Source organism: Somniosus microcephalus, chromosome 8 (genome assembly GCF_052327205.1).
Source record: "Somniosus microcephalus isolate GS21.2 chromosome 8, FLI_Smic_1.0, whole genome shotgun sequence".
In the NCBI taxonomy this organism is placed as follows: domain Eukaryota; kingdom Metazoa; phylum Chordata; class Chondrichthyes; order Squaliformes; family Somniosidae; genus Somniosus; species Somniosus microcephalus.
In genome coordinates this window covers 142,122,681-142,138,664 of record NC_140994.1, presented here as the reverse complement: position 1 = coordinate 142,138,664, position 15,984 = coordinate 142,122,681, and the positions used below count along the sequence as shown (strand labels likewise).

The following is a 15,984-nucleotide window of genomic DNA, read 5'->3' as shown; positions in this document are numbered from 1 at the left end:
CCCTTATGCTGTTCAGGAGTTAGAATATTTGCAGGAAGAAGCAAATGAAGAGGAATCTTCAGGAAGCCAGGATTTTATTCCAGTTCTTCTCTACGACTCCTTACAAGCAGAGTGTGAGAAGTTGAAAGAACAGTATGAACAGGCCCAGGCTACAATTCTGGAAGGGGTTAACTCGGCAACCTCCGAAAAGCTAGTTTCAGTGGAAGCATATGAGCAACTGAAGGTTGAACATGAACAAGAAGTCCAAAGGCTGCAGGAAATTCTTGATGAGCTCAAGGCCAAGACAGACTCATCGGTAGAAGTTCCATCCATAGATGAGAAATTAGAGGTGAAAGACATGGCAGAACATGAAAGACAAGATGTACAAGAACTCATAAAAATATTAAAGGAAACCCAAGACAAATATGGGGCGGCAATGACCGAGATTCAACAACTTGAAGAACAGATTCAACTGGGAATCCGTTCAGTGGAAGAAAAGGGAACTGTAAGAAACACAGAGACTGTAAGAATGGCCTCTGAACATGAGCTAGAGAGCATCAAGGCGCAACTTCTCCGAGCGCTGGAAGCCAAAGTACAAGAGGAAAAGAAGGTGAAAGCATTGGAGGAAAAGGTGGATGAAATGGTGAAGACTCTGACCCACAGTGTTCCCGTGGAAGAGTTAACGGTCAGCCAACTCCTTCATATGCTGAAGGACAAGACTCTACAATGGGAACAATCTGAACACGAGCTTCAATCTTCAAAGGGAAGGAGTTCGGAGCTCTCAAAAGTTATGGAAATAGCTGAGGTTGCAACACAGATTTTACAGGGATGCCAAAAGTACGCTGAATCACGTCAATGTGAACAGCAGAATGTTGAAACAGCTGCTCCAGCAGAAGGATTGAATAGCCTGATCAATCAATCCCCGAGGGAAGGGGAAGTATTGAAATCACAAACGAGGTCATTAGTGAAGGATTTGCAGGAAACCCAGGAAGAGCGGGATGAATATGAACGCATGAAGAAGTCTCTTCAGGAAAGATGTCTAGGGAGGGAACAACAGTCGGCTAACGTCTAGTTGGGTACGGAAGAAGTAGCAGGCCCTCTCGCTAGACTAGCTCAGGACGACACCGAATATTACCATGACCTGTTGAGTGACACGGAATATTACGATGACTTGGTCTGCCCAGCTTGTGATGAAAACTCCCAAAGTGCAGAAATCAGGATGAAGCACTTAAAGTCTAAGGAACATAGGGAGATGGTGGCGCTACAGCTGGCAGCGGATAAGGGAGCCCCGAGAGTCTCCAAGAAGCAGAAAAGAAAAAGACGAAGCAGAAGACGATAACCATCTAAATCATTATCACTTCTATCAGATCATGCACGTGGGCCCACGAAGGGGGCCAAATCAGTTGGAAAGTAGGAAAAATTACCAAGGCAGTCCAGCTGTTTGTAAAAGTCAGCACTGCTGGTTCAGCAGGACGGAAGTTCAAGCTGTTAAGCCAAGGGAAAGACTATTGGATGAGTCACGCTAGAAATGTGAACCGGCTACACCACAGAGATGTTGTTTGGACCGAGTCAAGACCAGAGACTGAATCTGTGAACTGTTCCCGCAGAGACTGAATCTGTGAACTGTTTCCCGCAGAGACTATATCTGTGAATTGTTTTACATGAAGTTGATTATATGTTATGTTTAATGGGGAATAAGTATGTTGTAAGCTAAAAAGGGAGGATTGTAGTGTATGTACCCGTCTACCTTTAAGAGAACTATTGTATGTAACCGTTCACCTTTAAGAGAACTATTTTAGGTGTGGCACTACTTTGTTTGGCTTCTGTATACGGTAATACCGACGGTGACCACACCAGTATATAAGTGTTGTGCCAGGAGTTATTGGGCAGATTCGCCCTGACCTTCGAATAGTAAAGTCCTGTTTTAAGTTACTCTTGGAGTCTGTGTATTAATTAACTAAACAACCCACAGACTTTACATTCGGGTCTCTCGCTCTCGGCTGCAAAGAACCCTATCTATCCCCCTAACGATATTATCCCCTACCACTACGGTGGCATAGTGGTTAGCACTGTTGCCTCACAGCGCCAGGGACCCGGGTTCGAATCCGGCCTCAGGCGACTGTCTGTGTGGAGTTTGCACATTCTCCCCGTGTTTGCGTGCGTTTCCTCCGGGTGCTCCGGTTTCCTCCCACAGTCCAAAGATGTGCAGGTTAGGTTGATTGGCTATGATAAATTGACCCTTAGTGTTAGGGGGATTAAATACGTGGGGTTACGGGGATAGGGTGGGATATGTGTTGGTGTAGGGGTTATGGGGATCGGGTGGGATATGTGTCGGTGCAAGCTCGATGGGCCGAAATGGCCTCTATCTGCACTGTGGGGTTTCTGTGATTCTGTGACTACAACATTTCTTTTAACCCCCCCCACTTGAATGGCCCCCTGCTCCACGGTGCTGTGGCCAGGTTGCTCATCCTCCCCGCAGTCCCTGTTCCCATCCTCACAGGTAGTAAGAGCCTCGAACCTGTTGAACAAGTGCAAGGGCTGCGGCTCCTCCAACACTACCTCCTGGATCCCCGTACCTGCCTCACTTCTAGTCACACCATCCTGACCCTGACCACGGACTACATCTGAATTAATTAATCTAATTGGTGTGAATACCTCGTGATACACAGAGTCCAGGTAACTCTCCCCCTCCCTGATGTGTCTCAGTGTTTGAAGCTCGGACTCCAGCTCTTCAACACGGAGCCGGAATTCCTCGAGCAGCCAACACATACTGCAAATGTGATCACTGTGAGCATCAATGGTGTCCACCAGCTCCCACATATTGCAGCAGCAACACATCACCTGATCTCCCATTCTATGTAATTAATTAAATTTATTAATATTATTCTTAAATACCCTCTGCCCCGATTCTAGATGGTGAATATCACACCGTGGAAACTATAAACCAAAGAGATTTAAGCTTAAAAAGGGAGAAATACTTACCAACCAATCACTTACCCGCTATCTGGTGACGTCACACTTGGATTACTTTTTACCTCTCTCCTTCCCTCCGAGTTCCCAGACTGGAGATTGGTATGCCTTACCTGGTCTCTGGGACTTTTATAGCCCCGCTCTGCCGCTCAGGATTCCCGCCGACGCTGTGAGGCCTTACCTGGTCTCTGGGACTTTTATAGCCCCGCTCTGCCGCTCAGGATTCCCGCCGACGCTGTGAGGCCTTACCTGGGTCTCTGGGGCCTTTTATAGCCCCGCTCTGCCGCTCGAGATTCCCGCCGACGCACTGAGGCCTTACCTGGTCTCTGGGACTTTTATAACCCCGCTGCTGCCGCTGTGTTCCCGCCGACGTACTGAGGCCTTACCTGGTCTCTGGGACTTTTATAGCCCCGCTGCTGCCGCTGAATTCCCGCCGACACTGTGAGGCCTTACCTGGGTCTCTGGGACTTTTATAACCCCGCTGCTGCCGCTGAAATTCCCGCAGACGCTGTGAGGCCTTACCTGGTCTCTGGGACTTTTATAGCCCCGCTGCTGCCGCTGAATTCCCGCCGACGCTGTGAGGCCTTACCTGGGTCTCTGGAGCCTTTTATAACCCCGCTGCTGCCGCTGAAATTCCCGCAGACGCTGTGAGGCCTTACCTGGTCTCTGGGACTTTTATAGCCCCGTTGCTGCCGCTGAAATTCCCGCAGACGCTGTGAGGCCTTACCTGGTCTCTGGGACTTTTATAGCCCCGTTGCTGCCGCTGAAATTCCCGCAGACGCTGTGAGGCCTTACCTGGTCTCTGGGACTTTTATAGCCCCGCTGCTGCCGCTGAAATTCCCGCTGACACTGTGAGGCCTTACCTGGGTCTCTGGGACTTTTATAACCCCGCTGCTGCCGCTGAAATTCCCGCAGACGCTGTGAGGCCTTACCTGGGTCTCTGGGACTTTTATAGCCCCGCTGCTGCCGCTGAAATTCCCGCAGACGCTGTGAGGCCTTACCTGGGTCTCTGGGACTTTTATAACCCCGCTGCTGCCGCTGAAATTCCCGCAGACGCTGTGAGGCCTTACCTGGGTCTCTGGCGCCTTTTATAACCCCGCTGCTGCCGCTGAAATTCCCGCAGACGCTGTGAGGCCTTACCTGGTCTCTGGGACTTTTATAGCCCCGTTGCTGCCGCTGAAATTCCCGCCGACGCTGTGAGGCCTTACCTGGGTCTCTGGGACTTTTATAGCCCCGCTGCTGCTGCTGAATTCCCGCCGACGCTGTGAGGCCTTACCTGGGTCTCTGGAGCCTTTTATAGCCCCGCTGCTGCCGCTGAAACACCCGCCGACGCTGTGAGGCCTTACCTGGTCTCTGGAGCCTTTTATAGCTCCGCTGCTGCCGCTGAAACACCCGCCGACGCTGTGAGGCCTTACCTGGTCTCTGGAGCCTTTTATAGCCCCGCTGCAGCCGCTGAAACACCCGCCGATGCTGTGAGGCCTTACCTGGTCTCTGGAGCCTTTTATAGCCCCGCTGCTGCTGCTGAAACACCCGCCGACGCTGTGAGGCCTTTCCCGGTCTCTGGGATTTTTATAGCCCTGCTGCTGCCGCTGAAACACCCGCAGACGTTGTGTCTCCTAACTCTTTCATTTTGAACACAAGAACCATGTGATTGCTTGGTGTCATCTATTGAAGTCATATCTACAAAGTCTTCTATAGGTATCATATTTACAATATGTAAATCAAAACCACTTCAACCAAGGTGTTCTTTGCATTTCTTAGCTACTTCAATTGGTTGTATTACAAACTTATGTTTCCTGTCTTTCATTTTATTTATCAAAGGCACATGGTTCTTTAATGTTCTGTGTTTCTGTTCGAAGTGTAAGTTTTCAACACTTTAAACTGGGTATAGCTATTGTCTTGGTTCCAAACTGCAGACTCCTTGGAAGCAAGCCTTTGCTTCTTCAATAGGGCCTTTGTCTCAGTATTAACAATCAATTCCCATTTCAAAAGCTTGTGTGGTGTTTACAACTTTTGTGTTAACACTTCGGGCTGGATTTTCATTGAGGAGGCAGGGCTACAACTTTCGGGGTTGTAGTCCTGCTTCCATCGAGTTGTAGCCAACCCACGCAATTTTGACTTGATTGACCTTGTTGAGCCCGCCTAGCGGGCTCAGCAGGCCAATTTAGGGCCACCCAGCAACAGGTGACGTCACAGATTGATATTTCATCTGTCAAGCCCTTTTGACAGATGAAATATCAGCATTTCACAGCTGTTTGAAGCTGTCAAACACTGACAATCTGTACTCCAAGTTAATTCCTTCCTCTCAGGATGATTTAGAGATCTCTCCGGAACAGAAAGCTGAATGCTGCAATTTTTGACAGATCGCGGCCATTCTGCTTTCTGTGCCGGTGAGATGAGGGACTCCCGAGACCTGAAGGGTGGAAGGCTGTAAAGGTAAGTAAAACTTCTTTAAACACTTTAAACACACCAAACACACTTACCTCTGCACTCATGCTTTAGAACAAAAATCAACTTCAGTTCTTTCTTTCTTATTCAGTAACCACGATTCCCCCGCCTCCCCCCCGCCTCACCACTGTAAAGGAAAAGCCATATTTCAGAAAGATACACCGTCCTGTGAACAGAATTCTGATTTTATTAAAACATGACAAAAATCTAGAAAGCCTCAACGACACAAGCTGTGAATACAGGCTTCTGCTCTCACCTGGCCACTCTCCTTTTCTGTAGTTGTTTTTTCCTATATAGAGCAAAGGTGAGAGAAGTGATGTCCTTTGCAGGTTAATTAATGCTTAAATAATGTATTGTTTTCTGAGCTGTAAATATTTGCCTGGAGTGTATCAGGAAAGAGTTTTGGGCACAAGCTACTGTACTGTATGGGTTAGTGCTTCCTTGTTGTCCTAAAGTATACAGGGGTTTCTCTGCTTCCCTCACAAGACACTGTTGGGCTAGTTGGTGGGTTACGGGTAATGACTGTTTCTCTTGAGTGCATGGTCTTCACTACTGAACAATCTCATCTTCAATTCAACGCTGTGAGTAATTCCGTGGTTTGCTGGGAAACATAGATCCATTTGCGAGACTGAAAGGGAGGAAGAATTAAAGTGTGTCTCAAGGATGGATGTCTCCATTGTCTATGGTGGCCCAGCAAACCTTAGGTTTATATCTACTGCAGAATTCTTTCTTTCTTACTGAAATCCTGTGATTGATGCAAATATTGAGATCAGTCATCCCCGGCACTAGGATCACCCTTCATTCTTCTTCACCTTCTATATTGGCACTCTTTGCCTCACTATCACCCCTCATCTCATATGGAACTCCCACATTGCCCCCATTGCTGAAACTGTCTCCAAGAAGTTTGTTTTCCTCTGTTGTGTCAAACACTTCTTTTCCCATCAACAGCTATGAACTGTCTATCTGTAGGATTTGGATATTGCTGCTACATCTGGAGGCTCGTCTCACACACCTTGCACACTTTTGGGCAGGATGCTAGATAGTTTGTCATCTGATAGAAGCTCCTTCTTTCAGCTATAGCTTCTAACTTCTCTCTGTGTGTCACAACCTTTATCGTTTCTCTGTTATATGGGGTTTTTATTCGTTCACGGGATGTGGGCGTCACTGGCAATTATTGCCCATCCCTAATAGGGTTCCTGCCACGGTGATTGCTCCATATTTTTACTCCTCCCTGTGTCCTCGATGTACTGAAAACAAAACTCATCACACAATCTTCGACTCTAAATCCTTCTTTCCAAAGACTTCAAAACTGTTGATTGCCTTTCTTCCCTCAGTCTTCTCTTCTGCCCGCATTCTGTTAAACACAAGCGGAGTGATTTACCTCCTTCCTGATTTACATTGTCTGCTCTCCTGCTCTTTCAAACATATGTGGGGTCCGACACGATGGGCCTTGGCCTTCACCCAGGTTTCTCAATAGAGAAAAATGTCAGGATTGGGGTGGGAGGGGGAGGTGCGGGGAAGGTGACAACTTACTGGATGTTTTGCTCTGAACACCTTTACTATTGCTGTATTTTGATCCCGTCACAGATGTTGATTAAGCAGAAGGAGGTGAACCGGCAGAGTGCAATCCTACTGCAGCAGGTAGATCCCAGCATACAGCTGCTCAAAGCACTGGAGGAGGTCGCCACCATCACCAAGACCTTGGAGGAAGAACGGCTCCAGCATCAAATAAAGGTAATGGTTTGGGTTCCAACAGTAAAGTATCCGTTTTCTTTAGGGTGGGAGCTAAGGAAACTCCCTCATCTCAAAGTGATACCAGAGTTTGAGATCTGGTTGGCGCTGACGCACACCCATCAGCCTCACCCAGTGGTTCATCAGTTCCCAGTGAGGCCACTGAATGGGGCAGGTTGTGTTCCATGGAGTGTTGTACCTCAGGAGCTGCCTATCCCACTTTGGCTCCTGCTGGCTAAATGTGAAGAATCATTCCCGCTGCTTACATGAACTTATGCAGCAACACACTTGGAAATCTGTGGAGTTATTTGTGTTTCAACAAAAAATTTGGAGTGGTCGACAGAGAGGCAAAGGGCGCTTAAATGGGGCGGAACAAGTGGGGGTGATGGGGAGGGTTCGTGACCCCCCTCACCCCGATCACTTCAAGTTTCAGCCAGTTCTGCATGCAGTTGCACAGCATTGTGGGATACTGTTGGGCGGGGCGCTGAATGGAACTGCGCCCGCCCAATGTGGCAGTTGGGAGGCCCGAACTACCGTAGGTTAGGACCTCATTAACATTTCTACAGCTCGCCAGTCTGTTCAAGAGCAATATTAGCCAGCTACTGCATGCAGCCAGCACCGCAGGGAAGGATGAATTATGTGGGGCTGGCTGGAGCAGTCCTACTGCTGGACCCAGCTAGGATGCCTTCTGGTGGCTCCCCCCCACCCGCCACCCCCCCGACCCCTCGCCTGAATTTTTCCCTCTTGGGGGCCGACCTCCTCCCGATGGCCGACTCCCTTCCGATCACTTACCCCTCCCGATGGCAGGTCTCCAGCTGCCGCCTGGAACCGCAGTCCTACCCACCCAACAGCCAGTCTTCAATCTGTCTGCTTGTGGCTGGCTGAGAAAGAATTTTTTTTTAAATCAGTCCTGCCATTAAATTCAGCTGGACCTCTGGGAAATTTGTACTTCCGGGTTTCCCTGCTGCTAAACCAACCCCCCGCACCATTCCCGCCACCCCGTTATTATCAGAGCCATTGGGCTCGATTTTGCCAGACCCGAGGAGGCGGGATTGGAGGCGTGTGAGGTGTTAAAATCGCAAAAACTGGCGGGCAGGCCCGTTTCCGCCTCCATCCCACCTCCAAGCAATTTTCCCACATGCGAGTTTTCTGACCCTGTCTCCATCCCGCCTCCAAGAGGCGGGATAGGCCCTAAAGGCCCTTAACAACCACTTAAGTGCCTCTATAATCCCATTTTGAGAGGCCTTTCTGATTTTAACAGTTTTCCCACATGCTGCACGCCTCCTCTGAAACATGCCAGTGAAACCTGGTGGCAGCACAAGTGGATTGCTTACTAACAGCTGCAGCTCCACCATTGAAAAGGAGTTTTCACCATTCATCATTTGCAGGTGGCAGAACTTTGTTGTCTCAGGTCTGGGGGAACTTTTAGCAGGCCTACTCATTGTTGTGGAAGTTTGGAGCCTGACACCCATCTCCAGTGTGACCTCCTGGGAAACCCCTCTCACCACCTTGAATGAGCGCTTCCTCAACTGAGGTATACGTAATGTATATACCTTTAAGGGGGGAACTACTTTTTACAGCTCATGTATACTGTAGTACCGGCAGTGACCACACCTGTATATAGCACTGAGTAGTAATCTGTACAGGCAGTTGCAGTGTGATCCACGTTGAGTAAACACCTGTTGTACCGTTCTCCGCATGCTGTGTCTTATTATACACAGACGCAACATTGGCGACGAGGCAGGTTCGAACCTACCTGCAACTCTGCATCACCTCCCGGGGATTCGTTCCTGGAGATCAGTGGATTGGAGGTCAAGGCCAGAGACTCGGGCATCGACCACGGGCAACCGCCCAGTCATCCAGCAGAGACTCAAGAATTGCAGGGGAGGCTGTCGAGAGCCAGGCTTGGTTTTCCAGTCGAGGTGGTCCAGCGAAACGGGCTGGCAACAGGTAGTGCGCAGACCCTTCCCGACCGAGCGGCACAGCAAAGGGCCGAGCAGCGTCGACGGGGGAGAGAGAGAGAGAGGGCAGAGCGCACAGGGCGCAGCCGGTGTTCAGGGGCCGAGCAGTGGCGGAGAGAGGGAGAGAGAGACGCGCAGAAACCCGCGAGGCGCCGCCATTGCCACGAGGACCGCCGAGAGCGGTGTTGGCAGCAGCGCAGGAGAAGCGTGTGAAACCGACAGGGCGCCGCCATTGCCACGAGAACCGCCGGGAGCGGCGTTGGCAGCAGCGGGGGAGGAAGGAAAGCGCGGGAGACACCATTATAAGCCATTGGGAGACGCCATTTTAAACCACACCCAAAATGCCGAAGAGCGGCAGTATCACCGCATTTGACAATGAAGTCGAAGATTGGACTACATATGTCGAACAAATAGAGGTGTACTGCAAGGCAAATGAGGTGTCAGATGACAAGAAAGCGTCGGTATTGTTAAATTTAATGGGTGCAAAGACGTATGGTTTATTACGAAATCTAGTAACCCCAACGAAGCCAATGGAAAAGAGTTTTGAAGACATAGTAACGATACTAAAGGAACATTTAAACCCCACACCGCTGCTGACAGCAGAAAGATTCAAGTTTCACAAACGGAACCAGCATAAGGATGAAAGCAATGCTGATTATTTAACAGAACTGCGCAAACTATCGAAACACTGCCAGTTTGGAGCGGGACTGGCAGATACCTTAAGGGACAAGTTTGTGTGTGGGCTTCAAAGTGAAGGAACCCAGAAACGGCTTTTATCTGAAAAGGACCTTACGCTGGAAAAGGCTTTCAGCATTGCGGTATCATATGAAGCAGCAGCACGGGGCGCTGCAGAGATACAACAGAGACTGCAAGAATATGGCACAAACAAAATGTCATATGGAACAGAGAAGTGCTATCGCTGCGGCAGAACAACACATGACCAGAATGATTGCTGGTTCAAAGACAAAGTGTGCAGACAGTGGAAAAGTAGGACACATAGCATGAGTCTGCAGGTCGGGAAAGAAAACCAGCAATAAAAAACCTACCAAAGGAAAGTACAAGAAGGTACATAAGATGACGGAGAATAGTTCAGACGAACAAAAGAGTGATAACGACTCCGAAAGCAGGGAACTGAGTTGTCTGAAACTACATAATGTGATCACAACGGAGGATCACCGAACCACTTGGGTCACTCTCAAGTTAGCAGGAGTCCAGGTAAAGATGGAATTGGACACAGGATCAGCCCTAACAGTCATAAACCGACGGGACCATGAGCGGCTATTCTCACACATACCCTTGAGAGACACAAAAATTATTTTGAAGACGTACACGGGGCAAAAAGTCTACCCCAAAGGAAAAATAAGGGCGACCGTTATATATAACGGTAAGGAAACACGAAAACTAGACCTGTATGTATTGCAAGATGGAGGACCACCATTACTGGGACGTGAATGGGTCCGGAAAATACAACTGGATTGGCATTCCATACAGGCACTGACTGTGGCTGACAAAAAGGATTACGACGTCACACCTGGGCGACTGTCAAAGATCCTAACTGACGCGAAAGAAGTGTTCCAGCAAGGACTCGGAACACTAAAAGGCATTACAGCGACGATTAAAATTGAAGAAAACGCAAGCCCAATATTTTTTAACGCCAGACCGGTACCTTATGCGATCCGCCCAGCCGTCGAAGCAGAGCTGGAGAGTCTGGAACGTTGAGGTGTACTGTCCAAGGTAGACTGGAGCGAGTGGGCTACACCCATCATCCCTGTGATGAAAAAGTCGTTGAGCAGCACGCCTGGGGAACCAAGGAAGGTTCGCATCTGTGAGGACTTTAAGGTAACAGTGAACCCGGTCCTTCACACCGTACAATATCCACATCCGCGGATTGAAGATATTTTCGCCTCGCTATCTGGAGGGAAACGCTTCACTGAGATTGATCTGGCCCAGGCGTATCTGCAAATGGAGGTAGAAGAAGCATCAAAAAAATATCTCACAATCAACACCCATAAAGGTCTCTACCAATACAACCGGCTGGTATTCGGGGTAGCATCAGCTCCGGCTATTTGGCAGAGGGCAATGGAACAAGTCCTGCAAGGGATCCCAGGGACCCAGTGTTATTTGGACGACATCCTGGTCACGGGCGAAAATGACAGTGATCACCTTGCCAACCTGGAGCAGGTGCTCACTAGATTGCAGGAATATGGGCTCCGAGCTAACCGCCCCAAATGCGAGTTTTTTAGAAAACAGATCTCGTATTGTGGCCATGTTATCGATAAAGAGGGGTTACATAAGTCCCCAGAGAAGATTGAGGCAGTAGTCAAGGCTCCAGCACCAGAAAATGTGTCACAACTGAGGTCGTTCCTCAGGCTGGTAAACTACTACCATAAGTTCTTGTCAAATTTGTCTACAATACTACACCCACTGACCACACTACTGCAAACTGGGGTGCCATGGAAGTGGAGTGACGAATGTAGATGAGCTTTCCAGAAGAGGAAAACACTAATCACATCGAAAGAGGTATTGGCCCATTACAACCCAGCATTACCGATTCGGTTGGCATGTGATGCGTCACCCTACGGCATTGGAGCGGTGCTGTCGCACAAATTCTCGGACGGCTCAGAGAGGCCAATAGCCTTTGCATCACAATCACTAACCTCAGCCGAGTGTAACTATGCCCAGATTGACAGGGAGGCCCTCAGCCTAGTGTGGGGAGTGAAAAAGTTCAATCACTATCTGCAGAGGTAGAAATTCACCTTGCTGACTGATCACCAGCCTCTTGTCTCCATTTTTAATCCGAAGAAGGGCGTTCCGGTGATGACTGCGCAACGACTACAAAGATGGTCACTTTTTCTAGGGGCGCACCACTATGAGATTGAATATAAGGGCACGAAACAGCATGGAAATGCTGATGGGCTATCACGCCTGCCACTGCCTACTGCGGAGGAAGCACCAGCAGTGGATCCTGTCGAAATATTCCATTCGACTATAGTTGAATACCTACCGGTAACTAACGCTTGTATCGAAAAGGAAACCCGAAATGACCCGACGCTGTCTCGGGTATATGATTTGACGGTGAAGGGATGGCGAGCACATGGCGACTCACTGTTGCCAGCATTTTTGACAAGGAGAGAACAGCTGTCAGTGTGCCGGAGGACCTTGATGTGTGGATCCCGAGTGGTAATTCCACCCAAGCTAAGGGATAGAGTGCTCAATGAGCTTCATGAGGGTCATCTGGGAGGGGTAAAAATGAAAAGCCTAGCCAGGGCTTATGTGTGGTGGCCGGGAATCGATAAACAAATCGAGGACCTGACCAAGAGCTGCTCAGGATGCCAGAAAGTCCAAAATGCACCACCACAGGCCCCTCTACACCCATGGGAGTGGCCCTCATCTCCATGGCAACGGGTGCATATTGATTTTGCTGGTCCATTCATGGACTCAATGTTTTTAATAGCCGTGGATGCACACTCGAAATGGCCTGAGGTCATCAAAATGTCCTCCACCACCACTGAGAAAACTATTGTAGTCCTACGGACCATTTTTGTCAGGAATGGCTTGCCAGAACAGATTTGCTCCGACAACGGACCACAGTTTGTGTCCGAAGAGTTCCGGAGGTTCTTGAAAAAGAATGGGGTAAGGCATTACACATCCGCCCCGTATCATCCAGCCACAAATGGATTGGCTGAGAGGTTCGTACAAACCTTTAAGAAGGCAATAAAGGCTATGTACAATGACAACATTCCGCTGCAGCACAAGGTGGACAATTTCCTGTTCGCCTACCGGAATGCGACACATGCAGTCACCAACCAGGCCCCAGCCATGATGTTCTTTAACCGAAGGTCAAGATCTCGCCTGGATTTGCTCAGACCAAACGTACGAAGAGATGTTGAGAGTAAGCAATTCCAGCACATCCATGAGAAGCCAACAAGGAGCTTCAATGTAGGGCAACCAGTCTTGGCCCGCGACTACCGAACAGAAAAATGGCAGCCAGGAACGATATGCACACGGCAGGGCCCACTAATGTACATAGTGGACGTTGGGGAGAGCATCGTGAGACGCCATGCTGACCAGATCCTAGAGTCACAGGAACAAGTCAACCCCATGCCTCGCCCATGCGTACCTGGTGATGAACCCGACGTACAGGTCGCATCTACCCCAGAAACAGTAGCATCGGAAGCTGATGAACCAACCGACGACAGGGGGCCAGAATCGCCTCCGCACCAAGAGCAAGACACTCGGGAAAGGCGCTATCCAGAAAGGATCAGGAGGCCTCCCCAAAGACTGAATATATAAATAGACTATTTTCAGCTAATGTTGCATGTTAAAAGTGTTAATTGTAATTAGTTTGATATTTAATTGTTAAATGAGTGTTATGGTACTGTTAATCTAAAAGGGGAGGAATTGTAATGTATATACCTTTAAGGGGGGAACTACTTATTACAGCTCATGTATACTGTAGTACCGACAGTGACCACACCTGTATATAGCACTGAGTAGTAATCTGTACAGGCAGTTGCAGTGTGAGCCACGTTGAGTAAACGCCTGTTGTACCGTTCTCCTGCAATCTGTGTCTTATTATACATGGACGCAACAGTATATACCAGAAGAATGGGAACCATTTATTTCCTTTCCTCCTGGACATCAGATTCAGATGAAGACCAGCCGCGGCAGCAGCAGAACCCTGAACAACAGCAGCACCAACTGCAGGAGCAACAGCAGGAGCTCCAAGCTGCTGCTCACCCACCTGAAGCTGCAAAGGCCAGAAGGCACCAGCACATAGAGGCCTGTCGGCGCAGGAGATACCCCCCAAACAGGGTCTACAGACAGAGGATCAGCTACCTCAACATGACTGAGCAGCAGTGCCAAAGGAGGCTCAGACTTTTGCGAGAGGTAGTGGGTGAGAACTGCGCAATGCTGCAGCAAGACCTGGAGCCCAGAGGAGCAGGTGGACACCCCTTATCAGTGGCCGTCAAAGTCACCACCACACTCAACAATTTTGCTTCAGGCTCATTCCAGGGATCAGCAGCAGACATCAGCGGCGTCTCCCAGGCGGCCGCGCACACTTGCATCATGCAGGTAACCGATGCCCTCTTTGCCATCGCGCACAATCACATCCATTTCTCCAAGGATCAAGGCAGTGTAACTACGCATTCGGTTGAGTTTGACAATCTGGCAGGCTTTCCAAGGGTGCAGGGTGTCATTGACTGCACACATGTGGCCCTTAAGGCACCCCATCACAATCCAGGAATTTTTGTCAACCGCAAGGGCTTCCACTCCCTCAACGTACAGCTGGTGTGTGACCACAAGAAGAACATTTTGCATGTTTGTGCCAAGTACCCTGGCAGTTGCCATGACTCCTTCATCCTGCGCCAGTCTAGTGTGCCTCCGCTTTTCAGTCAGCCAGACCAACTTAACGGATGGCTACTTGGAGGCAAGGGCTATCCCCTGAAGATGTGGCTAATGACGCCATTGAGGAGCCCATCCAATGAAGCTGAGGAGAGCTACAACTCCAGCCACATTTCCACCAGAGCCATAATCGAGCAAACTATTGGCTTGCTGAAGATGTGCTTCAGATGCCTGGATAGATCAGGTGGAGCCCTGCAGTACTCAGCAGCCAGGGTCTTCAGAATCGTCGTGGTTTGCTGTGCACTTCACAACATGGCACAGCATTGTGGCTTGCAGATGCCTGAGGAACAAGTGGCTCATCACAGCCTCCTCAGATGAGGAGGAGGATGAGGAGGAGGAGGAGAAGGAGCAGGAGGAGGAGGAGGAGAGCGACAATGACCAGCTTGCAGAGGTGCATCAACCAGTGCCAGCAGCATGCGAGCACATTGCTGTCTAGGATGCAAGGCACACACTCATCTTGGCCAGATTTGCTTAGCCTAGCCAATCAAGCACTTTTGCCTCGCAGCTTCTTACCAGAGCATTGACAATGGCCAAGAACCTGCGGTTCCTACCACTCTGACCACCATACTGACAATTGCAAGTCATCCTAAGCCCTCAATGTGGAAGCCCCATTAGCGATATGACACACGCCACAACTGCAACAGTTGACATCAGAATTTTTAATGACAAAATCCAACTGATGGCATTTCAACATTAAACATAACATTTCACCCAAGTGACTACCCTTGTGACTACTTGTGCATTATCTTCCTCTTAAACGTGCTCCTACATGGTGCTTCCCCTGTGGCTTCAGCAGATGTCGAGGCCCCTTGCTCACTTTCTTGCTGCTCCTGTCTCGACACCTTTGGTGGGCGTCCTCTGGGGTTGCGAACCTGTGAGGGCTCGGCAACAGTCTGCTGCTCCAGCGGCTGTGCAGGGGCTGAGATGCCAATCTCAGTTGGGTGGGGACTCTGGTGGGGCTCTGACCGAGGGCTCTGCAGTGGCATAGTCATGTGAGCGCTTGGAGAGGAGCCCCCACTTCCTTGTTGTATGCCACCAACATCCCTCTCATGGATCAGCCCCATTTCAGAGCTAGCAAGTGGCTTGACAGCACCTTGCTGCAATTCAGGGGAGCCATGAGGACCCGTTTCTGTACTGGAAGTCCTACTCCCAAGTACTTGCCTGAAGATCTGGTTTGTTTGCTCAATAGCTGACCATCGCTCCTCAAGAGATCTCAGTCTATTCTGAACAATGACCATGTTTTAATGACCCTGGCGACTAAGCTCCTCCATGGCCATAGCCATCCTCTCCTCTACGGTAGCCATCCTTTCCACGGAGGTTGCCATCCTTTCCGTGGTGATGCGTTCATGCGCCGACGCCTCCACAAAGGCTCTGCTCATGTTTGCGATGGACTCCTCCATTCGCTCCACACTCACAGCGACCATGGAGACAAAACCTGCCAGAGACTCCTGGACCTCTTCCTGGAGTTCCAGCACTGCTCTTCTTCTGG

The 15,984-nt window shown here is 49.6% G+C and overlaps 1 protein-coding gene across 2 annotated transcripts in view; it reads left to right on the top strand.

Annotated features, from left to right (window-relative positions):
• Window positions 1–15,984, top strand: part of shtn3 (shootin 3) — a 301,957-nt gene that overhangs the window by 233,196 nt on the left and 52,777 nt on the right. For both annotated transcript variants that reach the window (XM_085995197.1, XM_085995196.1), the window contains exon 8: window positions 6,985–7,131. In XM_085995197.1, coding sequence (XP_085851323.1) covers window positions 6,985–7,131 — 147 coding nt within the window. The remainder of the gene's footprint in view (window positions 1–6,984; window positions 7,132–15,984) is intronic.